Below are 26,757 nucleotides of genomic sequence, written 5' to 3' on the forward strand. Positions count from 1 at the left end.
GAACCCTTAAGGGGAAAACATTGTTTGATTGCATAAAATGTTAAATTCTACACACACAACCAAAAAAGACACAAAAATAAAAGACATAGGGTCAACTGTGGCTCATGTCTGTAACCCTAACTACTCAGGAGGCTGAGATCCAGACTTTAGTCAGGGTAAAATAAAGTCTTTCAGACTTATGTCTCTAAAATAACTATCAAACAGCAGAACTGGAAGAGTGGCTCAAGTGGCAGAGTGCTAGCTGACAAAGCAAGACAGGCAAGCTCAAGGGCCTGAGTTTAACCTCCTGTATTGCCAAATAAGGTAAATAAAATAAGGTAAATAAAAGACAAATAACAAACTAGAAATGTAAGTTCAAAGTTAATAGCTGAAATAAATGAAGAACCCATTTATCAATTAAAAAAAAGAAAAACACTAAAACCCAATTTAAGAAAAACTAGATTAAGGAATGCAGGATGGAATTTTAAAACTAAGAAAAAAATAGTAATGTCATTAAAAACATACTCATTCTTACTAATAATCAAAGGGATATAAATAACATCAATTTACTTTTTGGTGTTACTGGGGTTTGAACTAAGGACCTTATACTTGCTGGGCTTGCTTGCTCAGCTCATACTCTTGCCACCTGAACCACATCTCCAATTCAAAAATGACATTAAACAATAAAGTAACGCTTTTACTTACATAGTTGAAAACTGTGTTTAAATTAAAATATTCAATGAAGGTGAGGATGCAAATGAGAGCATAAAAATAAAACCTGATTATTCATTATAGGGGATATTTCATCAGAGGTATCCTGTAACCTATCCTTTAAAGTTTACAGAGTTTAGAGTAGAAATATCATTGTGGGTATCAGCAAAGGTCTGTCTATAGTGTTGCTTATTAAATTATTGCTTTGTATAATAAAAAGTAAATATAGGGGATGGAAATATGGCCTAGTGCTTGCCTAGGGTGCTTGCCTCATATTCATGAAGCCCTTGGTTCAATTCCTCAACACCACATATATAGAAAAAGCCAAAAGTGGTGCTATGACTCAAGTGGTAGAGTGCTGGCCTTGAGCAAATAGAAGCCAGGGTCAGTGTTCAGACCCTGAGTTCAAGCTCCCGGACTGGCAAAAAAAAAGTAAATATAATTTAAATTTTTAAGAATAGAAAAATTTGATGAACAAATTACAGTATCTTTGGAAGTAAATTTAAGTTGCTACTTTTGAAAACCACTAAATGATTTGGAAAATGTTCTTAATACATCATTAGAGAATGATATAAAAAGCAAGATTTTAAAAAAATGTAAAATATGATAGTTTTTAAAAGTATGCATATGTACATGTATATATATACATATATGGAGACGTGTATATATATATACATATATATGGAGAGAGGAAGGGAGGGAGGGAATCTGAGAGGGAATCTGAGAAGGGAGAAGGAGAGAGGAGAGAAATAGAAACATTATCTTATAAACTATCTTGTTCTTCATAAACTCAAAATATGATATGCACCTGAAATGTTGAGAGTTTTAAAAGTGTACCAAACCAATAGCATGTGCAAATAATAAAGGACTATAAAGCTGTTATTTATTGGTTATCAAGACTTAGACTGATTGTGTTTTTTTTCTCTTTTTGTTTACTTTTATAGGCCTTAAACAATGCACACACATGACTTTTATAATTAGAAGAAGAGTGTAAGAATTCATGGGGAAAGTTATAATTTGATAATAAAGAAATTTGTAGATTTTCAGGAGGATTTGAGTCATGCTGTAGCAAGTTGCCTGTTTGTCATGCTCAGCTTTTAGTCATAATTTGAGCTAATTTAAGAGTCTACATACTTGCTGGAGGGTGGGTGATTCCACCATAGTTTTTAGAAGTGAATCATTCCACTGCACATAGGAAGCAGGGATGGGGTAACTGGGGATAAGAGCCCCTGGGGACACTTTAGAGAACAAGATATTAGTGCCTACTGTACTGTGTAACTCTCTGGTAGTTCAAGCATCATAAACAAGGACATTAGATTCTACATTTCCTTTTATTTTTAGGTTTGATTTAATTCATGTTTTGAAAAGTTGTGTGCTGTAGTCATAATTTGAAGGACAGCTTAGTTGCTTTAGAGGGAACATTTCTAGCTCTATTACAGTCAGTCCCCTTGTCTAGAAAAGGCCATGTCCTATTGCAACAAACAAGCAAAGCGCCACCTAGTGGCAGTTCACTTAATGTGCACATGGTTCCTGGCTGGGAGACAAACAGGCTCTCCAACCTACCATGTCTCATCTAATTCAGTGCTGTGACTTTCAAACCTTCCTTCCTGGCTAGAAACTTAAGACATCAGAAGGGTGACAAATCTGCCCCACCTGGAGCAGACAGCATTGTGAGTTTCTACCATAGGTGTCATCCTACGTTTTTATCATTTCTACCATAAATTACCAAATACAAGACTCTTCTAAAAATTGGCAATTGATCTCTAGTAGCATCATCTAGATTCAGGAAGCTACTGTCCTCTCGTCATTCACTTAGCCACCTTAGGGATATTTCTTGAGTGCCACTGTTTTCTAAGATATACACTAGGGAATGGAAACAAACCCACAAATGAGATATATTCATCAACTGATGAGGAACTGGTAATCCACACTAAATAGAATCTATAGGAAGCCATTTACTTATATTCAGCTTCTGCTTTAGGCCCAATAGACCAAACTAAAATGATTTCACTCATGCTAAAAGTCATACACCACCAAACAGAAATGAGGCTATTTATCTGACATTCTGAGGAGGCAGAAAAGGAGAAATAATACCAAGTCTCCAAATAGGCTAATTACAGCTAGCACGATAAGGAAGTTCTCTCCCTTTAGCGCTCATAAAGAAACCAGGCATAAGTAACCTCATGTTAACCAAAGTTTCCACATTATGCTGGTCTCCTGCTCAAGCCACTTCATAAAAGGAAAAACAACAAAAAAAAAAAACCCAATAACAACAGTGTTGCCATGCCCAGCAAACTCCTCTCTACTTTTAGATGAGATGTGCCAGATCCACACTGGAAAATACAAGCCAACTAAGTGGCTGTACCCAAGGAATGCGTAAGGGTCCTGGCCCCTGGCCATAGCTCCCCTCCCTCGTAGGAGGCCACACCATGTCTATCTACCTGACTCCTCTCAGTTCTTCAACGTGTAACTTCTGACTGGGTGATCATTATATTGGGATATTGCCTGTGTTTCATGTTTCTATTGCTACCATCACATGCCTTCTGTTCTCTTTTATCCATCTTCTCCTACTATAAGCAAAGGGAGTTACAGAATTGAGAAGGAGCTCTGGACATAATATACCTGATTGTTAGGCTGATGGAAGACAATTGATTTGAAACACAACTCAAGGCAGTAGTATTGTATATCACATGATAAGATGTGACAAAGATATTCCCAAAGTCAACCCTTGTACTGACCAAGCAAAGTGATTGACTATAAAAGCACACATGCTCACAGATTCAGATGTTAGAAGAGGAAAAATTCCCATCAAAAGCCTGAAGAATAGGTTCAGTAGCATCTTACCCCACCTTGTGGTCATTTCATAGCTATACAATTTAGAAAACCTAGGACCAAATGCAATAGAATGCAGACTGGGTACAAGATCATGCACTGGGATTGGTATGTTACATTCAGTGTGCTTTAGCAAAGATTTCCAGTTAGACCTACATAAGGGATGAATAATCCCCAAATGGTTGCTTCTTTACAGAGTGATGAATTGTGCTTTTCAAGTTTGTTTTGAAAATAGACCTACAGATACATAAAGTCCTTCTTCTGCTCTTCGAAACCAACTGTTCCTCAGAAACTATAGCTCATGAGCTCAGCACTATTAAGAATAAGGCTAACAGAAAAGCAGAGCTTTGTATGAAGTAAAGATGACAGAGGATGATGGACATAGGAACCAACCTCCTGTCCAACCACATATGTAAGTTGCCTGGCTAATATATAACTCTTTGCTATGTTATCTACTACATGACACAGAAAATTCCGTTGGCCACAAGTTGACCACTTTCTTTGTCATTGGTTATGTTGCTGTAGATTCTGGTTTTCTAACCATAGAGCAGGGTTAGGGGGCAACAAAGTAGGTACTTTTCAAGATTGTTACAGACCCTAAGATAGTAAGCCACAGTTAATCACACAATACATATCATGTGTGAAGTACTTAGTACAGGCTTTGTACAGACAGTTCAGTCAAAGTTTAGAAGAATGAGTGATTATGAAAGTAAGAGTTATTGTAGATTTTTTTCATTTGTTAGAAAATCAAATAAGGCCAAGCATGATGGCACACATCTATAATCCCAGTACTTGAGAAGCTGAAGCATGAGGAGAAAGAAAGAAAAGAAAAGAAAGATGGAGGGAGGAAAGAAGGGAGAGAAGAACAGCAAATCAAGAAATATTTTTGGGTGTACACATTCTTTCTTAGCTTTTGTAGTGCAAGGGGATCTCACTTTTATAAGGACATGCTTTGTGTAATGTATTTAGGAATGGTGGGCCAAAAGAGATAAAAGTTTCCAAAAGAAGTTAGCTTATACATGACTCTGAGACAATGTTTTTTTTTTTTTTTTTTTTTTTTTTTTTTTTTTTTTTTTTTTGCCAGTCCTGGGCCTTGGACTCAGGGCCTGAGCACTGTCCCTGGCTTCTGTTTTGCTCAAGGCTAGCACTCTGACACTTGAGCCACAGCGCCACTTCTGGCCGTTTTCTGTATATGTGGTGCTGGGGAATTGAACCCAGAGCCTCATGTATACGAGGCAAGCACTCTTGCCACTAGGCCATATCTCCAGCCCCTCTGAGACAAATTATTAACAAATTAGTTACCTATAGAAAACTGGGATTAATTCTGTGAAATGAACGTATCACCTCTTCAATTTAGCATACAAGTTTCCCAACACTTCATATCTTTGCAAAATGCATGAAATTGTCTAAAGAGAAAAACAAACCATGGCTGCCACCTTGTGGTTTTAAATGTTACACTTGTCCTCAGAACTTAAGCTAATTTTATAAATACGATAACATTAGAGAAGTATGGGTTTCCCCTCTAGTATTATTATAAGTACTCCAAGTTGCAAAGAAGACTATGAATTAATTTCTTAGCAGCCATTAACTGACTAACTAGAGGTTAAAATCAAGCAAGAATCACATCTACAACACCCTCTAAATCTTGAGCGCACCTGTGGTCATTCCCAATTAGCAACTTAGAGATAAATTGTCTTTTGCTTGAATTAGCAGAGGTGATAAATAACTCATGATCTACTCATAAAATGGAATTCATATGTACTTCCATTAAAATACAGAAGTCACCAGATGCTGGTGGCTCAAGCCTGTAATCCCAGCTATGCAGCATGCTGATATCTGAGGATTCTGGTTCAAAGCCAGCCTTCGTAGAAAAGTCCATGAGACTCTTATCTCCAATTAACCAACAAAAATCTGGAAGTGGAGCTGTGGCCCAGGTGGTAGAGCACTAGCCTTAAGCACAAAAGCTCAGAGACAGCGCCCAGGCCCTGAGTTCACATTCCAGGCTCCAAGACTGGCGTGAAAAAAAAAAATTGAAAAAAATCCAATTTTTTTAAAATAATTATTTCTGACCCTTTGAAAGGTCACATGGCATAGTAAAGCCTGGGACCAAGAATCAAATGTCCCTTGTATTATTTATTAGCCAAGCTACCTTGGGTATAAAATAATATAAAGTACATTACTTTCCTTATTCCTAAAATGTAGATGAGCTCAACAGTACATAGTACCAAGGTTGTTGTGAGAATGGGTTGCAGCTTTTAGAGCAGTCCTTGGCATTCAGCAAGGACTACGTGCCAACTCTTACCAAGGTTACAATACATGAGCTAGGTTTGCTTTATGCCTCAGATCAGCACTTTCCCTTCAAAATGTTCCCTGTGTCATAGTTCAGGCTCTGATTCTCCCAATTCTTTTGCTGTTTCCTTCTGTGGACATACTGATATCTCAGCTACCAATGGCCCTGGCAGGCTTTGTTTTGCTGAAGTTGGGGTCCTTCAAGTGGTTGGATAGCAGTACACCAATATTGCTATGAACCTCACTTTATTGTATGCCTCCTGTTCTGACTCTAATGTGTATTTTCTTGACTCCAGTGTTGGTGTCTCTATGATTTATTACAAAAAAAGCAGAGTTCTCTTCTTAATTTATAAAGAAATGTCACCTCTCAGCCCTGAAACACACTCACATCAGCACATTATCCAAAGATCCTGAAGTCTGGCCTTGAAGCCATAGTGGAATGCACTTTCTGCCATATCACTCTGGAAAGGGGGATGAACTTATGTTGAACATAGAAAAGTGACCTCAATAGTGGAGGTAGGGAGTTGTTGCTGCTTTTCTCCGAATACTTATTTTCCTCTCTAGGAGTTAGACATGGTTAGTTACTATGGAATACAAAAGCGATGTCACTTCAGAATGTAAGTCTTGTTTCAGCCCATGATTTGACCGTGCTGATGAAAAAATTTTGAGTCAAGATTGTATTTGTCAGGGTTCCAGAGTGATTATAAAACCCTTAACAATGATCCAGGCCCTCTATGGGCAAAGATGAACATTGTTTGAAGAAAAAAGAAAATCACTTTTGTTGTAATAATGCTCTGAAACACTGGGCTGTTTTTTCAGAAGCACCTCACCTGTGCCATTACAGAAACTAATTGGCACCATTGGAATCCCCTGGGGGACACCCTGCCCTCCTGTTCCCACACTCTATAAAACCCTAGGAGAAACTACTGCCTCCCAATGCTGACAAGGCAAGAATCATCAGAAAAGAACTGGGGCTTTAGGACTTAATAATTAGCTGATTGGGGGCTGGGAATCTGGCCTAGTGGTAGAGTGCTCACCTCGTATACATGAAGCCCTGGGTTCGATTCTTCAGCACCACATATATAGATAAAAGCCAGAAGTGGCGCTGTGGCTCAAGTGGTAGAGTGCTAGCCTTGAACAAAAAGAAGCCAGGGACAGTGCTCAGGCCCTGAGTCCAAGCCCCAGGACTGGCAACAACAACAAAACAAATAAACAAAATAATTAGCTGATTGTCCTCAGGCACAGTGTTGACCTGTTTGCCATTGTGCTATTATTTAAAAAAAAAAAACACACACACACACCAAAAAACTTAATGTGGTCAATACTGCTTAGCATATTCATAGGTTTATGAATTAGAAACTTGGGCAGAACCTAGGATGGCTGATCTCTGCTCCTCATAACCGGAGCTTCTGGTGCAAAAGTCAGAGACTAGAAGCTGGAATCATCTGGAAGCTCACTCACTCCCACATCTGGTGGTGGTTGTTAGGTATTGACTGAGGCATTCACTGGAGTCATCAACCCAAACTCGTACACATGGCCTTCCCAGGTGGCCTAGACTCCCTTACCGCACACATTCAAAGAAAGCTGAAGCCAATTCACTCTTTATGGCCTAGCCTAGAGGGCACATCACTTTCACCATGTTCTGCTTGTTAACACAATCCCAGGCTCAAGAAGAAGGGGGAAGTAGGAGCTTCTTCAATGTAGCAGAAAGGCTGAGCAAGACTAGATGGGATGGGATGGGAATATGGCCTAGTGGCAAGAGTGCTTGCCGCATATACCTGAAGCCCTGGGTTCGATTCCTCAGTACCACATATATACAAAAAGGCCAGAAGTGGCGCTGTGGCTCAAGTGGCAGAGTGCTAGCCTTGAGCAAAAAGAAACCAGGGACAGTGCTTAGGTCCTGAGTCCAAGTCCCAGGACTGGCAAAAATAAATAAATAAAAGTCATTAAAAAAAGACTATGTGGGACCAGGAATACTGCTGTGGCCCCTTTGAGAACATAAAACCCACCAGACTTGGAGTTAAGGTTGACTGCATTAACACAGTAAGGTCCTCAGGAGAGTTGACAGTATGTACTGGGTTGCATCTACTGCCCTTGGCCACAGCCATATATGACTGGCTTCCTGCCTGGCTCCCACTACACTTCCTCAGAGTCAGCCTTCCCCATGGTGGTCCTGCTACAAAAACTCCTGATCACAGACTGCATCACATTTAGAAAACCCAGGAGGAACTGAAGAGCATGCTGTCTGTGTCCTCAGACAGATAATCAAAGCAGTCTGACATAACTAAATTTTCTATGAAGAATGAGCTGCAATCCCTCTGGGCTGGACCATCAGACAGGATTAGCTCCTGGTGATATTTTTCTCATAAAGGACTTAAGAAGCTTTGCGGCTTCATATTAACAAAGGTCATCTACGTGCCCGTGTACAAGAGAGATTGGAATGTTAAAACTGAAAGGATTGGGAGAATTTGGGGTTTTGCCTTTTCAATCTAGGCATATTTTTTTTTTAAATGTCAAAGTGACAGGTCATTCAGTAGGTGAGGCTGAGATGGCACAAGATAATTTTTCAGTTTATGCTTAAAGGACTAGTTTATCATTAGCAGTACTGTGTGGACTCAATACCATATGCCACCTGTCACTGAATCACTAGTACCAGATTTACCCAGGAAAACAGGCTCAATCAGTAAGTAAACTATTAAGGCACATAAACATGTCTTCAGGAGCTACTATTTCTTCAAAGCTTTATTAGAGTTGCAAAAAAAAAAAGTTTAAAAACTCTTAACTTTTACCACATGTGAAGAACCTTATGTGAATCTTGCATTTGCTGCCTTTATGGCCAACTATGTTCTGTATGGTTTGGATAAAAAGTATCTCCCTCAAGACTTGAGTGCTGAAGGCTTGATTCCCCAGATGGTGGATTCAATGGTACAGTGGGGACTGACTTAATCATTGGATGAAGCCACTGACAGGTTCAAACTGTGATGGTGTTATTGGGAGACAGTGGAAACTTTGAAGGCGGGTAGGCCTTGTTGGGAAGTAGATTACTGACAGCATGTACTCTGGGGCTCTATCTTATCCCAGGTCCCTGACTCATCCTGTCAGGCCTCCTCCTTATCCTCTTGGCTTCCCTCTGCAATGAGAAGAGCAGCTCAGCTCTACCACACCCTTCATAACATTCTGCCTCCCCATCAGCCCAGACACCACAGAACCAGTAGACCATGAACAGTAACTTCTGAAAATGTGAGCCAAAATTTTTTTCTTCCATTAGGCCATTTTTCTCAGCTATGGGTCACAGTAACAAGTTTGTTAATACAAAACTAACATAAGTATCTTTACTACTAAGCTTCTGGGTGGCATCTCAACATGCCATACCTTACATTCACTAAGTTAAAAATCCAAAGCCGAACTCCAAACCCTAAAAAATGGCAGATGTTTCATGCAGTATTTTATAACGTATACCATGTGATCATTATCAAGAAAGTTTCTCAAATTTCCAGAGCATTCTTTTTTAGTTTGTTTTTGTTTTTTGGTGTTTTTTTTTTGTTTTTGGGGCCAGTCCTGGGCCTTGGACTCAGGGCCTGAGCACTGTCCCTGGCTTCTTCCCGCTCAAGGCTAGCACTCTGCCACTTGAGCCACAGCGCCGCTTCTGGCCGTTTTCTGTATATGTGGTGCTGGGGAATCGAACCTAGGGCCTCGTGTATCCGAGGCAGGCACTCTTGCCACTAGGCTATATCCCCAGCCCCTCCAGAGCATTCTTAATCCCACTCAGGTTGGTTAGGGGAGACTTTCCTTACCAGAAAATATGTGTAGAGTCAAATCATGCTAGGTTTAAACAATTCACATGCCTACAAATGCAGGAGAATTATTAAGTTATGAATATTTATAATATTCATGGTATTTCCTCCATTTCTTGGAGACATTTATAAGTTGTAGGTAAAAGTCTAAAGCTAGCCTTAATTCATGTTCCCATTTACCCAAACATTCCTGGCCTCACCCCTTTTTCCATCAAGCATTCTTAAGTTTGCTTATGTAGTATATATAGGATGTTTCGCTTTATATATCCTATCCTAAAATAGTCACTTAGCATTAAAATGAAAATGAACATCTGCTTTAAAGCCTACAATATTTAATGCCTGTTCCTTTATTTAAGAAACATAAAAAACCTACTAACTCCAGCTCTAGAACAAGTCTCCAGAAGTAACACTGGCTCCCATACAGAAAGAACTGAATTACTATCTTACAAAATAAAACTGACATGTTGAACTTCTATCAAGGACAAATACATCCAGATTCTGCAGAGCCACCCATTAGGAATGTCAGCAGAAGACAGGAAGTCATGGGAGGACCACACGGAGATGGGTGAGCAAGGCCTGGGAGAAGGCCATGTGTACATGAGGCCCAGCTGTCTTCCAAAGCAACTCTGCAGGGTGAGTTCTGTGAGTGCATACAAATATTCCCCTTGGCTTAACTCAGTATCCTCTTTATTGTGACAATACAGCAATAAATAAATAAATAAACCACTCCCTTTCTAACTACCTATAATGATGAGATTTTATTAATATAAACAATTACAGCAAATTTTTAGGTATAACATTTTTATTCTTCTCCATGCCCAAGTAAGCCTGAGTGACTGATCCTCTTTGTTCCTATTTTTGTCCTCAAAGCACAAAGGAACATTTTCCTTCTGCCCAAATAGCTCAGAGAGTACTTAAGCTTTGGCATCTGACTTGTAATGGGTCAGAGTGCGAGCGGAAGGATCAGTAGCATTCATCCACTTGGGCATCCAGTAATGGGTCAGCCAATCAGCCCGGCCTGGGTAGTGGCGTTCGAAGATCTGACGGTAGTAATAGCCTTCTTTAGTCTTTGGAGTATTGAAGGGGAACTTCTGGGCTGCTGTTGCCATCATTGGATCATCAACCTGTAAGGATAAGAGCAGAAGAACAAGCCAATTTCCTACTTATATTTGATCTGGTACCCCAAAATCAAAATGAAGTGAGAAAAGGCATGCCTATAATGTAAAAGACCCCTTGAGTCCTCTATCACCTAGAAAATGTAACCGTAACAATATGCATAGCTACAGAAGCTTAAAAAAAAAACTCATGTACTTATTTCTAATACTTGGGGTGTTTAATTTGTAGTTAAAATATCTGATTTTCAGCAGGTACCCTAAAATTATGCTAAATTGTCAGTAATGATTAATATTTCTCTCTTTCTCTGTATTCCAGATATGACTTTATAATCCTTGGTACTACTTACCTCATATAATTCTTATTAAAAGGAGGCAGGTTTATGGGGACTGTGGATCTTTCCTATAGTCACAAAGCATTCAAACTAAATACAAAGTAATGGAGACTGCAGCTCAGACCTACTCTGTAAGGTTTAATGATTATAACCAGATAATACCTCGTGCTCAATGTAATCCTGTAAGATCTTGAACCAGGAGTTCTTGACCGAGGTTATTCCATCACTGAATGCTTCCTTTGGTCGCCAGAGAATCTCTTTAGGTAGCAGATTGGAGTCCTCAAATGTCTCTCTCAAGAGATGTTTCTCGATCCCATTCTGACATGAAAACAAACAGAGCAACAGTAAAAATCACTAAGAACCTGAGTACAGTGGGCAGTTTTTAGCTGGAATTGATTTACCTACTTTTGGAATTCTCATTTCCGGTGGCAAAGATAAGTAATAAGAAGAAAATCGATGATCCAGAAAAGGGACTCTTAGTTCAAGGCTTAAAGAAAATAAAAAGAATATCTAAATCAAATTGGATACTTAGCACCTGTCAGGTTAGGTGGTGGAACAGACCTTCCTGCAATCAACCAGAATGAGCAATGTCAACATTAGTCATTTTACAACCCCTAATAATGACTGCCCCCAGAAATCTTCATTCAAAGTAAATCTTGAGAATGAAACTGCCCATTTGAGACTATTCCCTTTGTTTTTCCCTGAACAGACAAATCTGTACCTCAGAAAAGAGAAAAGTTAAAAATCATGAGTAAACTAGTCATTAAGAATACACATGGTGGGGCTCTGGTTGTTCACATCTGTAATCCTAGCTATTCAGAAGGCTGAGATCTAAGGGTCAAAGTTCAAAGCCAGCCTAGACAGAAAAGTCTATGTGACTCTTATCCCCTACTAACCACCAAAAAGCCAGAACTGGAGGTGTGGCTCCAGTGGTAGAGTGCTAGCTTTGAGCAAAAAAGTTCTGGGATAGTGCCTGGACCCTGAGTTCAAGCCTCAGGACCAGCACACACACACACAACAAAAAGAATGCTCGTGCTGGGTATATGGCCTAATGGTAAAGTGCTTGCCTCGTATACGTGAAGCCCTGGGTTCGATTCCCGAGCACCACATATATAGAAAAGGCCAGAAGTGGTGCTGTGGCTCAGGTGGCAGAGTGCTAGCCTTGAGCAAAAAGAAGCCAGGGACAGTGCTCAGGCCCTGAGTCCAAGGCCCAGGACTGGCAAAAAAAAAAAAAAAAAAAGATTAAAAAAAGAGGGGCTGGGGAGATAGCCTAGTGGCAAAAGTGCCTGCCTCGGATACACGAGGCCCTAGGTTCGATTCCCCAGCACCACATATACAGAAAAACGGCCAGAAGCGGCGCTGTGGCTCAAGTGGTGGAGTGCTAGCCTTGAGCGGGAAGAAGCCAGGGACAGTGCTCAGGCCCTGAGTCCAAGGCCCAGGACTGGCCAAAAAAAAAAAAAAGAATGCTTCTTTCCTGGAATTGACTCTCAGCGCTGAGAGTCAACATTTTCAGTTTATAAGTACAATGGAGCTTTTGTTTTAGTTTTTCTATTATATGATTTTGTGCGTATGCCAATCCCAGGGCTTGAATTCAAGGCCTGGACGCTATCCTTGAGCTTCTATGCTTAAAACTAGCATTCTACCACTTGAGCCACATCTCCACTTTCACCTTTCACTTTTTTCAAAGACTTAAAAATAGCAGCAACAGCCTTCCTTCTAGCTGAGATGAGGTAGAATACCATTGTACTTTATAAGATGGAAAATCTTTCTGAAGTAACCTAGAAAGGAATTTATTTTCCCATTAACATGCAATACTTAGACCACAAGCTAAGAGCCAAGCTTTATTTTTTTCTCTATAAAGTCAGCCTCTGTAACACAGAGCTAATTGAAAAGAAAAATAACCTCAGTCATTCATCTTCTCATTTTTGGTTTGGTACTGGGGATTGAACTCAGGGTCTCAGACTCTTTATCACTTGAGCCTTTTGCTTTTATGAATACGACACTCATGTTTTTGCTTTTGCTGGCCTTGACTGTGACTTCTATCTCCACTTCCTGAGTAGCTTCAAAATAAAACCATATGTGAAAATATGGACCTACCCATGGGCAGCCGTAGTTCGGTCTGCACGGAGAACATCAAACAAATAGAGTTCCTTCAGAAGCCTCTCGCTTTCCTCCTCAGCCTTCTCAGGAGAAGGAGCCTATTTTACAAACAAAGAGCTGATCAACAGCTTTGCTTCCAGAACATAAAATAGCTTTCATTTCTCTTTACATCTATTCCAGTGCACAAGATAGCCAGGACAGAAAGCTAAACAAGATTAGGAGTGGATGACTAGACAGAAGCAGGAATGCATTATAAAACAGATATTCCTCCTCCTAAAATGGTTAGTGTGAAAACAAATAAAACGGCAGCCTTGGGCAGCAGTGATAATATCAGGAGGATTAAGAAACAAAAAGGTGATTGTCATGCTTAACTGAAGAATAGATACAAATTCACAGCTACTTACAAGACACGGAAAAGGCAGATGGTAGAAAATAGCAATTCAGACTTCTTTCAATCTAGCCCAAATATCCACTCCCTTTTCAAAGTGCTTACCTTGTGGAAATATATGTAGCCCTGTGTAAGTTCATCTGACCCCTCTCCAGAGAAGACCACCACAGTATCCGTGTTCTTCCGAATATACTTGGAAATCAAATACATACCTTAAAAACAAGAGACATTAATTAATGTCCACATCATCCCCTTGCCTTTCAGAAACAGACACTTTACTCCCCATTTAAAACTTACATTAATATACTATTAAAAATAATGACCTTAATAGTTAACAAGTCATACGTGTGTGTGTGTGTGTGTATGTGTGTGTGTGTGTGTGTGTACATGTACTTAGTCAAAAGTTATAGAAATGAGGGCTGTGAATGTGGCTTAGTGGTAGAGTGCTTGCCTAGCATGCATGAAGTCCTGGGTTCCATTACTTAGTACCACATGTATAGAAAAAGCCAGAAGTGGTACTGTGGGTCAAGTGGTAGTAGAGTGCTAGCCTTGAGCAAAAAGAAGCCAAGGACAGTGCTTAATCACTGAGTCCAAGCCCCAGGACCAGGGGGGGAAAAAAAGTTATAGAAATGATCCATTCCACAATTTTGTGAACAGTTTTCGAAATTCAAGAACATGGTACTGAACAATTATTCTAATATTTAAAAACCAGGCCTTGCACACTGGCATCACATAAAAAAGTGGGTTTTTTTAAGCAGTGTTTAGATTCACAGATAGTCCCAAGACTCTGGTGTTAAGGCTTGCTCTGCAGTATGATGAGAGGCAGTGGGATACAGAAGGTAGGAGGTGCTCCTGAGGATAAAACAGCCCTTCTGTTCTTTTGCTTCTTCTTTTTTTATTTATTTTTTTTCAAATTTTTATTATCAAACTGATGTACAGAGAGGTTACAGTTTCATACGTTAGGCATTGGATACATTTCTTGTACTGTTTGTTACCTTGTCCCTCATACCACCCCTCCCTCCTCCCCCTTTCCCTCCCCCCACCAGGTGTTCAGTTCACTTACACAAAACAGTTTTGCAAGTATTGCTTTTGTAGTTGTTTGTCTTTTTTTACCCTGTGTCTCTCAATTTTGGTATTCCCTTTCAATTTCCTACTTCTAATACCAGTATACACGGTTTCCAATATACTCAGATAAGATTACAGAGATAGTGTAGGTACAACCACAGGAAGGTGATACAAGAACATCAATAAGGGGGGAGGGGGGTATAAGGGACAAGGTAACAAACAGTACAAGAAATGTATCCAATGCCTAACGTGTGAAACTGTAACCTCTCTGTACATCAGTTTTATAATAAAAACTTAAAAAAAAAAAAAGAACATCAATAATAGAAGCTACAAATACAGATGGGACGTTGAAAGTAGTTACAACTGTGATATAACAATCATTTCCATAACATGGAGTTCATTTCACTTAGCATCATCTTATGTGTTCATAAGGGTATAGCTATTGGGCCTTGTGATGCTCTGCTATGGCTTGCCTAAAACCTGTACTAATTATTCCCAATAAGGGAGACCATAGAGTCCATGTTTCTTTGGGTCTGGCTCACTTCACTTAGTATAATTTTTTCCAAGTCCTTCCATTTCCTTACAAATGGGGCAATGTCATTCTTTCTGATAGAGGCATAAAATTCCATTGTGTGTATGTATCACATTTTCCTGATCCATTCGTCTACTGAGGGGCATCTGGGTTGGTTCCAGATTCTCGCTATTACAAATTGTGCTGCGATGAACATTGTTGTCCACCAGCATAACAATGTTCTTTTGCTTCTTCTTTCACTATGTGATCTCTCCCTCTTGAGTGTGCTTTTAAATGTCATCCACTGTGAAGTATTTTCAGTACTAAAACTCATTCAACATCATAAAATACCTTACCAACAGATGCTCGAACCGTTGTAATATCATAAGTTTCCAAGGAAAAGATGACTTCATCCAGGGCCTGAATGCCTTCCTCAGAGTTAAAGAGGACTTCATGATGTTCACTTCCAATATGATTTGCCACCTAATTATAGAAAGAACAATCCATATGCTTTTTTTTTTTAATAATAAAAACGACACAGGGCAGTAGCTCACAAAGAATTAAGAATTAACAAGAATGAAAATAAACAAGATGAAGCAGAAAAAATGACTCTGAACCACTCTGGACCACAACCTTGCTCATGTGCCTCTTGGGGGATGCCCTCTCTGTTCCTACTTAACTATCAAAAGCAAATCTCCCATTAGGTCTTTCAGCTTTCTTTTTTTTTTCTTTTTTGCCAGTCCTGGGCCTTGAACTCAGGGCCTGAGCACTGTCCCTGGCTTCTTTTTGCTCAAGGCTAGCACTCTGCTACTTGAGCTACAGTGCCACTTCTGACCGTTTTCTGTATATGTGGTGCTGGGGAATTGAACCCAGGGCTTCATGTTGCCACTAGGCCATATCCCCAGCCCTTCCAGCCAGTCTTTCCATTCCAAGACTACAACCTATGAGTCAAGAATGCCCATTAGTGTCCCACCCTCTCTATTTTACCTAGCCTACCTCATCTCTCTCTAGTTCCAATTAAAACCTGGCGTGTTCCTTTTTGGCTCTCCTAAAATACTCAGTTCTTCATCCAGGATGCTATTCCTCCAAGGATGTGTTCTCCTCTCATAATTTCTTTGACTATATTCTCCCAGCATCCATCAACTTGCATTGCTCTTCAGTCATTCCTTACCGAGTCTAAGTTCTTCCACAGCAAGAACCAGATCTATGCACTGAATATGTATACAAGGTCTGCTCAGTCTACCATTCTAAACACAATGCTCTATAAAGAACCAAAACCAATTACAGTTTATATTCAAAAAGTACTTAACTATATGCTAGGTATGCTACATACTTTCTATGAATTCTCAATGTTTACATCACAACTACTCCATCCTAGACACCATTCCTCCCCATACAGAAGAAACTAGGAGACACACAGTAGAGCCAAGATTTAGTCAATTTCCAAAACATACAGTGTTAAAGTTCAGAAGGACAGAATTGTCACCCGTGTTTTTGTGAGGACACCACAGGTCCTAGCAGACAAAAGTACACTAAACACGGTAGATATTTAACAGGCACTGTCAGCGCCTTACCTTTCTAGCAGCCAGTAAGTCGGGGCTGTCTTCCATGCCAATGGCAAATGTCTGGAGAGGATATTGCACCTGGGACTCTTTCAGTTGCTTCAGTAGGGTGGCAGCCACCAAACTGGAGTCCAAGCCCCCTACAGACAAGGGAGCAAGTGCATAGGTTATGTGTCTTCATTAGACAAGGACAGATATGATTCACATCGTGTTAGGCATCCCCGTTATACACTTAACACTTAAGGTCTTCCAGATTTGTAAACTGAAGTCATTTTTTAATAAGAGAAAATACAATTTTACTGGAAGCAGTGATAAAAATTATCGTATTTAAATGGGTTTCAAAAAATCAGTACAGAGGGGAAAACAAGGAAGAATGAAGGAGGGTGTGACTTTGACCAAGAAGCATTGTACTTCATAACTTGACTTCATGGAATTATAACCCTTTTGTACAACTACAAAATGATAATAATATTCAGTATACAGGACTCTATAAAGAATGTGTACTCACTAGCTCTTACAGTGTGAGAGAAGAGTCTTTTCTATCAAAGTAGTTTGCTTACCTTCTGTTAATCTTGTGAGAATTGTTTTTCTGAAAAGTTCTTGCTTTGGCCAACTGGCTTGGTCCTTGTTATTAATTACATTTTAGTCACATCCTTTTCCTGCTGCACTTTAATTGGGTTAGGGGTAAAAATTGTGCTTGCTTGTCAGTTTTGGCTTACTTCTGCAGAAGTAAACCTTGCTTTGCCCAGTTCCTTTCAAGGCAGTGTTCTCATTCCTATGTGACTCCCCCAACTTCACAAGCTATTTTTAACTACACTAATAAAGCTATTAGCTTAAGCTGCAATATTACTCTCAATATTAAATATAACTTAAAAAAACGTTTACCTACTCATGTGTCAAATACTTTAATCAAAACCTCAGTGATAGCTACAAATCTTTTCATCTAATCATGTGCTAAATGATTTGAGTGATCTCACCTGATAGAAGGCAACCAATCCTCCTGTCTGTCATCAAACGCTTCTTAACAGCATTGTTGAAAAGGATACGCAGATTATTCTTTACACTTTCTAACTCAAAACCTGCAAACACAGCAAATAAAACCAGAAAAGCTGAAGCCATCCTTCATGGCCATCACCCAAGAGGGAGTCTGCAAGATCCAATGGGTTCCCATCAAATCAAATGGAAACGGGTCTCATGATGTGATAGGCAGGTGCTTCTTACCTGGAAAAAGTTTCTCCACACTATCATAGATGACATGTGAAGGTTCATCTCTACAGTGATGATATTTAACCATTTCCACAGATGCAACTTTGCCATTTGGCTTCAAATCCAAGACTTCGTAGTGTCCTGGAGGAAAGGGCTCCACTTTTAAAAAGGGAGCTGTGGAGTGCTTCAATGAAACAAGACCTACGAATTAAAAATAAGAAAAAAAAACCCTTATTCAAATAAGATAGAACTTCACAGTAACTTCCTCTTTTAATACAAATGCATGTCTACTTTGTAAGCAAATTAGAGGGGGGTAGGCGGAAATCCCCAAAGCCCTCCTCATCTACTTAGCAGAGAGAGAAAAAAATGATGGCATAGAGATAAACAGCACAAATGCATAGCTGGAAACAATTGGAAAATGATCCTCGATCTACTTTAAGGTTATATACACATGTAGCCTGAGGTCCAGACTTTATTTTCTGCTATTCCAGTAGTTAACAGCACTATTTTTTAAGACTTTCACCCAATGGACTGTCCTGCCACCTTTATTATCATCTCTAGTGCTCAATTACTTTCCCTAACTGAAATTTCTGGCCAATAAAGTCTATTCTTTATAATAAAGCCAATACAAAAAAGAAAAGATATATACATATAAGTTATATATGAAGAGATTAATTTAAATGTTAATTTTATGATATCCTGGCAAGCATTTCTATTTCATCACTGAAGGATTTTAAGAAAAGAGCTATGGTTGCAAATTCTTTAACCAGCAAAATGATCCACCATTAGGTACTCCTAAGTTAGAATATTTAATAGTTGTTATATACCATGTATGAATTAATCTGTATGATTTTCCAAGGAACTTCAGATATAACCAAACACTATCATGATCTTTGACACAGATTGTAAATAATAACAGCCTAGCTTCAAAGATACTCATTAGGATTTATTAATCCCAGTAATTTGCATGGCATTTAAATAAAAGACAAAGGACCCAGATGTTCACTCTAGCTGTCAGAGATCAAGAGCATTACAAACCCCTGGCAAGGGCTAAGGAGTAATTAAATGGTTTTATGATAAGCAACATAATTAGATTTCAAAAAAAGACTAGAAGTGTTAAACTATACAGTAGATGATATCACTCAGTCTAGAAAAGGGAACTGGTTAGAGAATAGCAACTTCGAGAGAGTAAATTGAAGATGAGATTATAGTTCCATATCATGTGAACATTAGGTTACTTGGAAGTAAACCAAAGGAGGCAGAAGACTCAGTAGGAGTCTACTTTTCTTTTGTGTTCCCTTTGCCATAATTTGTCTAATAGTACTTCAGGTAACTGATGTGTAATATTTGCTCTTAGCTATTTGACCATACTATAAATACCTAAAAACAGTGGTAGAGTGCTAGCCTTGAGCAAAAAGGAAGCCAGGGACATTGTTCAGGCCCTGAGTTCAAGCGCCAGGACTGACAAAAAAAAAGAAAAAAGAAAAAAGAAAGAAAGAAATACCTAAAAACAGACCAATGGATGTATCTATTATACCCATACTGTGACTAATGAGTGACCTAGGACCCTTTTACTGATCTCATTATCCTATCTGAGCCAGTATGAAATCTGAATAACTGAGAAAAGATTTAAGGAATGGAAAATAAACTGCATTGTGGGATATTACTAGTATCTAGGCAAGAGATAAAAGATGACTGTCTTTGTCACATTTATTGTCCAAACACAGCTAAGAATGTCTTAACTAGGTTTCTGTCACTGAAAAAATAACCAGAGATAAACAACTTGAAATAAAGAAGTATTTAGTATCTTTCAAAGGTTTTAGTTTCAGCCCATAGTCACTTGGCCCTACTGCTCTTAGGCCTGTAGCAAGGAATTATATCAGGTCAGAAGATCATGGCCACAGAAACCTGTTCAGCTAATGGTGTTCAGGAAGCAAAGAGAGAAAGAGGAAAGGACCAAGGTCTAAATATACCTTGAAGCTCAGAGATTCTTCAACTTCCTGCATTTCTAGTAGAATTTTGGAATGCACCCACTTTTCAAAACACACACACAAAAAGAAGGGCAATAAATAACAAACACTCACAGAAGAATTCTATCATTACCTTTAGCTTCTGAACAAACAGCCAGAAATCCATCCTCTGTCATGGCTTTAAACAAAGGTCTGACTCCATAGGTATCTCTGCCCAAGAATACTTTCTTATTAGTAATGTCCAGCAAAATAAATGCAAAGACCCCATCCAACAGACCAACTGTTTGCTCAATTCCTCCTTTGTTATACAGATGAAGGATGATCTCACCATCCACATTGGTCTGGTATTCAAATCCAAAATGTTGTTGTAGCTTATGGAAAAAGAAGAAAATGAAACTAATATTGTTTTGGCCATGCTGATCCAGCATTTCTGTATTCTATAAATCACTTTATGACATTATCAAAAGATGGCTTGTTTTAACTTACAATTCTGCAAGTTCTGTACAACATAAGGCTGATCCCTCATATTTTAAATTTCGTGACAATTTTAAAATGCTGATAAATAGGTTACAGTGACCACTGTACATGTACTGTGAGGCAAGAAGGGTTGGAAATGAATATTATCCATATAGTATGTACATAACACACATATATTTACATAGTCATCCCATATTTCAAAGGGTACTGATTCCGGGATCAAGTACCCAAATGCCTTACTACAAAATTTAAAGTAAAACTTAGTATTCTCATATATATGATATATATTGGATTTAGGCCTACTATATAGTAGACCCTTAACAAAAATCTGCCTCAAGGCAAAGGAAAAAAAACAACAAAGTTTAAGAAAAAAAAGTGAAACAAAAAATAAGAAACAGCTAAAAATATTATTTGGGAAACTTGGGAAATTTTTAATATAATCAAGATAGATGGTAGATGGTAATATGGAGTCTCCAGCTTAAAAATGGTATTAATGTTTCTAGAAATATGTTCTTCTTTCTTGTTGTTTTGAGGAAGGGTCTTACTATACAGCCCAGGTTGGCATCAAACTCACAATCCTACCTGAGCCTCAGGGCTGGGGTTACAGGCAAATACCACTATGCACAGCAAAGAATATCCTTAATCTTGTAAGATGCTGACATTGGAAGGATAATATCATAGTATCTGCAACATATTCTCAAATAATTCATCCAAAAATTTATGTATTATAGAAAAAGAAGCAAATATTATTAATAATAATACTTAGACTTTACTTTTTATCTGTACATTTGAAATTTTTTCAAAACTAAAATTTAGGGAGGATGAAAACAAACAAAATAACTTGTAGATTATAGGTTCAAATTGGTACAAAACACAACTGAATAACCCTGAACTAGAAGACTTGTCTCAAATTGTCCTCCAACGATCAGAATGTCCATCTATTTACCCATTCTCAGCCTAAAAATATGCTTCACTTTATTAGAAAGCTGTTCCAACTTCAATGTTGCTGAAAATCTTAATGTACTTCACTCCAGCTACCATTCTACCCTTTAGTTCTGTTTAAGTGGAGTATGCAATTACAGTCAATCTCTGTGTATTATATATACTCCATATAAAAAAAAATCATCTGCAAACTACTTAATTCCATGCTTCCAAAATACCCTCAATTGCTGCTGCCCTTAGAAAGATATTCCAATTTCTGACCATGACTAGCAAGTCCGATTTGATGTCCCCTCTCCATATGCTTTTTCCATCTGAAAATCCCAGAGCTGTTTCCTATCACAGAGCTTCTAGCCATGTGGTTGCCCTCTGCTTTAATACTCTCCCCATCCTTGCCAGGTGGGCTCTATCCACCAGGTCTCTTCTCAGTCTCACCAAGTAGCCTCTGTCCATTACGTCTCAGTTCGTTTCACTTCCTCAAAACAGCTTGTCTGATCTCTCTTCCTGAAAGTGGATCTTCAAACTCATCAGCTTAATATTCTAAAAGAAAGCCTACAATAGGATTGCTTTTGTCTGTTCCCTAATACAACTCCTATTAGAGTAAAATTCTGTCCACTACAAGCCAAGTGCCTTAGGAGTCTGGCACTGCAGTGATTAATATTAAAACTTACAATTGGAAAAAAAATTCATGAGTTAAAATTCTAAATTTATAAAGGAAAGGAAAGGAGGAGGGCTGGGAGTATGGCCTAGTGGCAAGAGTTCTCGCCTCGTATACATGAAGCCCTGGGTTTGATTCCTCAGCACCACATATACAGAAAAAGCCAGAAGTGGCGCTGTGGCTTAAGAGGTAGAGTGCTAGCCTTGAGCAAAAAGAAGCCAGGGACAGTGCTCAGGCCCTGAGTCCAAGCCCCAGGACTGGCAAAAAAAAAAAAAAAAAAAAGGAAAGGAGGAAGGGAGGGGTAGAGCGAGCATAGGAGGGAAGGAGGAAGAGGGGAGAGAAAGAAGGACCTTTGTTGAGCATTGGTAGTTCATATCCATAATCCTAGCTATTTAGGAGGATGAGGCTGGAAGGAACACAGTTCAAGAGCAGCCAACCAAAAAAAGTTAAGAGACTGCCTGCCCTGGGAAGCTTCAGCACTGCAGTTCAAAAAAGAAAAAAAAATAGTTTTCTTTTAATATTTCACATTTCCCAAAATAATATTTCCCAAGAGAAAAAAAATTTCTCAAAATAATATTTCCCAAAAGAAAAAAAACAAATAGCTTTCTTTTAATTATATAAAATGTGAAATAATATTTTAACCAGCTGGCTCTGAGGTTTAATCCCATGAAGGCATCTTCTGGTTTCATCTTGCTTACCCTTCTGTGGTTGTAGATTTCACCATTGTAACAGAGCCACAAATAAGGATACTTCTTCAATCGAATTGGCTGCATTCCAAACAAGGGGTCAACTACTGCCAACCGGTGGAAACCAAAACAGCAGTTGGTGTAACCATTGACATTCTCAAAACGAAATGCATCCGGACCCCTGTGTGCAATCTTCATAGCACTCAGACACTGTGCAGAAAGGCAGGCATCACTGCCAAAGAGGGCCCAAATGCCACACATGGTGCAATGAAGTTAGGAGCACTCTGTGGAGAGAAAAAGAGTCAGTATACAATAGTCAGTATCCACTCTGATTCCAGGAACCTTTATAAACCATTTCAAACACTGACACATAAACCATGTTACCTCCTATAGCAACTTTCCACTGAGTTGGCAGGCACACAGTGGTAGAAAATGACTTAATTTGCTTCCCACTATTCAAATAAGACAGATGACTTTTACTCCAGGCAACGATAGCAGCTTAGCAGTACAAGCCTGCATCTCTCTCACCTTAAAGTGCACTTGTCAATTAGCAGCACTCAGTATCCTATCACTTCATCCTACATCCATTCACTCCCAGGACACACACAGGCAGCCTGGTTCCAATCTAGCCCCAACTTATTCCACCCTGCAATCTCAAAAACTCCTCGAAGACCACCTAATACTCCCAATTAGGGTAGTGTCCTCTTAGGTCTCCTGGACAATTAAATGCCCTCTACCTGTAGTAAGTGTAGGTAGAAGATGGAGGGTACAATAGCTGATTATACATACTGCCCTACATAATGTTAAGACATGCAGCTCTTATAAGCACCTCATAACTTCTAGCTTCTCAGTGACCTAATCAAATGTGACTAAAGAGCTAGATAGAACTAGATATCTGATATCAGATATCCTAAAATACTTCGGCATAAAATACAAAATGTTCATATCAAAATGTCCTAAATGCAAAATGACAAAAAATTGTTTAGTAAGAATTTACATAGCAATATGAGGGAAAGTGTGATGGGGAAGTGTAAAAAAGAGGAAAACAAAAAACTTGGCACATCTCTGTAGGCCAGGAAGCAAATAATTCTTATAAATGTCAATTCAATTTTCAATGTCAAGTGATCAACCATAAAAGAAAAACCTGTTTCATCTGGAAACTCCCAGCTCAAAAAAGGTTAACAAGATATCTCTTAACTTGAAAATTTGACCACTTCTGTATTTGTTAAAAATTTGTGTCTGCAGCAAATGTCTAGATAGTTTGGGGCAAATATCCTAGAAAAAATATATACAGAGAGAAATACATATTACATCCATCACTTTCAGCATCCTTTGAGGTTATTTCATTTGTATCACAATGATCCAAACTTTTTATAACCATTTCAGAAAGACTAGATCAAAGTTTTTAAAAAATAGTATCAACTCAAGCCAATGTGAAAATGAAGTATCACAGGTCCATTGTAGTCTCTTTCCTGCAGTTGTTCAAGTAGCCCAGAGTGGAAGATTTACTCGAGGAAAATTCAGTGAAGTAACTACTAATTCAATGATGTACCCACTAACAAAATACACCTTTGGCTCAATGCCAATTAAAAAGTGAGGTTCAAAAGTGCTTTGAAAATTAGGTGTGGTCATCCATGGATCACTTGCTGATGCCATCTTAATGTTCAGTGAATTCCAGTTTTAAGTCTACACAAAACAGACTAGCCACTACGTTAAAGGGGAAAGAATAAATGTTTATGAGGCACATTTATTTTCCCAGCAAGAAGGAGCAAATTAAAACAATATTGTCATTTTTACTGGAAATAATTTCATAAGTGGGGAAAAGGTCCCACTGCATTTCATTTTCATTTCCAGGGTTGTCTGTTCCCAGTAATTTTCCATTCTTGCAGCCTAAACCACTACAGCAGTGCTGTTCAACAGGAGCAAATGTCATGTATGTAAATCTAAATATACTAATAGTCCCATTAAAACCTTTAAAAATGTAAGATTAATTGTAAACTTATAGTGTGATTTCACTGAGTTGGCCATCAATATTTCAATTATTTCAAAACTGCTGATGGAGCTGCTTTACAAATCATCAAAATCGGGTGTGTTTAAGGCATCTCAACTTAAGGCTCAACTTGCCTAATGACAAGTGGCTTGCAGCAGCAACTCAACTGAACAGCAACATTTCAGGAGACTTAACTTCTGTTTACCACCTAGATTAACTTCACCATATCCCATTTTTAAGACCTCAGTAATCAGGCTCTACTTCGCTACTAATTATTCTAACAGCAATGTCATCAGTCAAGGGAAAAAGAACTAATAATGCTTCCAACAATCAACCAGGGCCATGTGGAGTGAAAAAAAAATAACAATGTAGGCCATGGGCTGAAAATGAGAGACTGGCCCTTTATTCCTAAATTTAAAACAGTAACATTAACTGAGGTCAGCCTTGTAGGGCAGATAACCAGCAAGAAAAGGCATGCTCATTATTTTGCCTTTTTCCAATTCTTGGCCACCTCTCTCCATGGGTCTTTTGGGCAGGGTGGTCTTGCAGTGGGCAGACAGGAGCTGGGAAGGTGCTGTGAGGACAGGTGAGGGAAGGGAAGGCACTGAGAATGGGATCTGGAAAGTTTCCAAGCCCAGCCTGTCTTTCCCAGAACCAGAACCAAGCAGCCTCAGGGCCTGGCGACACCAGACAGAGCGCCGGGGCACGTGAGCATCCCACGCTGGCTGCGGTCGGCCCCGGAGGCTGCTGAAACCTCACCGGCTTCCACAAGGTCTAGGAAAATAATAATAACAACAACAACGGGTACAGAGAGATCAAACTCAGGCCCCCTTCTCTCTGGAGCGGCAGGGCCTCGGGGCCGCGGCTCACTCACTCCCCGCAAGCCGTGGACAGCACCGAAGTTTTTTGTTTTGTGTTATTTTTTTTTCGCCCCTCCCAGGTGCGCATTAAACGCTGGGGGGAGGGGCGCCCGCCCAGGAGACGCTCAGAGCCGCAGCATCTACCTGACATCTGGAGCCCCAGGCGACCCCGACTGGGGAATGAAAGGGACACACTCTCCTCCGCTCTCGGGGGCGCCGCCGCTGGGCGCAGCGTGGGGCGGAGGGCCCATCTTACCTGGGCAGGAGATGGTGGGGTAGCACGCGGAGCGAAGGCCTGGCTGCACAGTGTGGTGGAGGTGAGGTTGTTCTCCTCTCCTTATATCTTCCCGGATCCTGTAATGCAGACAAGGAGTTTCATCATATCGCGGGGACCAACCAGAGCGCGCAGGGGCGTGGTCCCGCCTGGCGGGCGTGAAGGGGCGGGGAGAGGCTGGGAAGGCCCTCAGGAGGGGATGGGAAAGCCCTGAGGAGTTGCTGGGATTCCAGCTACCTTGAGCCCTGAGCCCTAAGCCCTGAGCCAGCTGCTTTAAAGAGTAACCTAGGATCTATGAGTAAAGCCAATGGATAGTAAAAGGCAAATAATTACTCTTGGACATAATTAATTAAATTAATTCTCTGCCAGTGAGAACAAGGGAACATGTTCTTAGAAGAGGATCACAAGGGCCCAATAGCTATTAATTATGACTATTTTATAAAATGATGCTTATCGAAATAAACTCCAGGAAATGGAAACAAGAGGGTTTTTAAAATTATACTGATTGACGGTTTTGTTGGGGTTTTTTTCATTTCGTCTTTCCTCCCCCCCCCCTTTGGTTTATTATTTTTCTGTCTCTTTTGTTGGTGGTTTCTGTACCCTTTGTCTTATATATAAGTTTATCTTTTGGGGGAGGGGCAGGGAAAGCATAGAAATGGTGGGATAAAGGATGAGCCAATTTAACAGTGAAACCCACTAGACACTATGTTGGAAATGAACTACATAACATGAGGGGGACGGGGAGAAGGGAGGAGAAAACTGGGAGAGAAGGAGGGAGTGGGGAACACAGTTAAAAAGGAAATACACTAATTACCTGACTTATGAAACTATAACTCTTCTGTATATCACCTTTACAACAAAAAAAAAATTTAAGAATAACCTATAAAGTTTGGCATGGTGTTGTACTGGCACTGAGGAGCCTGAGCAGCCTGTGCACCTCTGTATCATAGCTTGGGCCTGACCAGGCCCTGAAGCTTCCTAAAATAACTGCAGAACATGTCAGTATGAAGCCTGAACAG

At 39.6% G+C, this 26,757-nt stretch overlaps 1 protein-coding gene across 2 annotated transcripts; it reads right to left on the reverse strand.

The window, feature by feature from the left end:
• Window positions 1–10,348: 10,348 nt before the first annotated feature.
• On the reverse strand, window positions 10,349–25,799 carry Asns (asparagine synthetase (glutamine-hydrolyzing)). 2 transcript variants are annotated; one of them, XM_048340066.1, is made up of 12 exons: window positions 25,721–25,799; window positions 22,627–22,898; window positions 19,988–20,225; window positions 17,900–18,085; window positions 17,656–17,757; window positions 16,691–16,818; window positions 15,473–15,599; window positions 13,646–13,752; window positions 13,150–13,250; window positions 11,458–11,539; window positions 11,215–11,370; window positions 10,349–10,729 (listed from the first exon to the last, which is right to left on the reverse strand). In XM_048340066.1, the coding sequence occupies exons 2-12, from the start codon at window positions 22,873–22,875 to the stop codon at window positions 10,520–10,522; spliced, it is 1,686 nt and encodes a 561-aa protein (XP_048196023.1). In that variant the 5' UTR covers window positions 22,876–22,898; window positions 25,721–25,799; the 3' UTR covers window positions 10,349–10,519. The 2 variants fall into 2 exon arrangements, with proteins under 2 accessions (XP_048196023.1, XP_048196024.1); XM_048340067.1 differs by lacking the exon at window positions 25,721–25,799 and adding an exon at window positions 23,143–23,342.
• Window positions 25,800–26,757: the final 958 nt, after the last annotated feature.

This window comes from Perognathus longimembris, chromosome 2 (genome assembly GCF_023159225.1).
Source record: "Perognathus longimembris pacificus isolate PPM17 chromosome 2, ASM2315922v1, whole genome shotgun sequence".
Taxonomy (NCBI): Eukaryota; Metazoa; Chordata; class Mammalia; order Rodentia; family Heteromyidae; genus Perognathus; species Perognathus longimembris.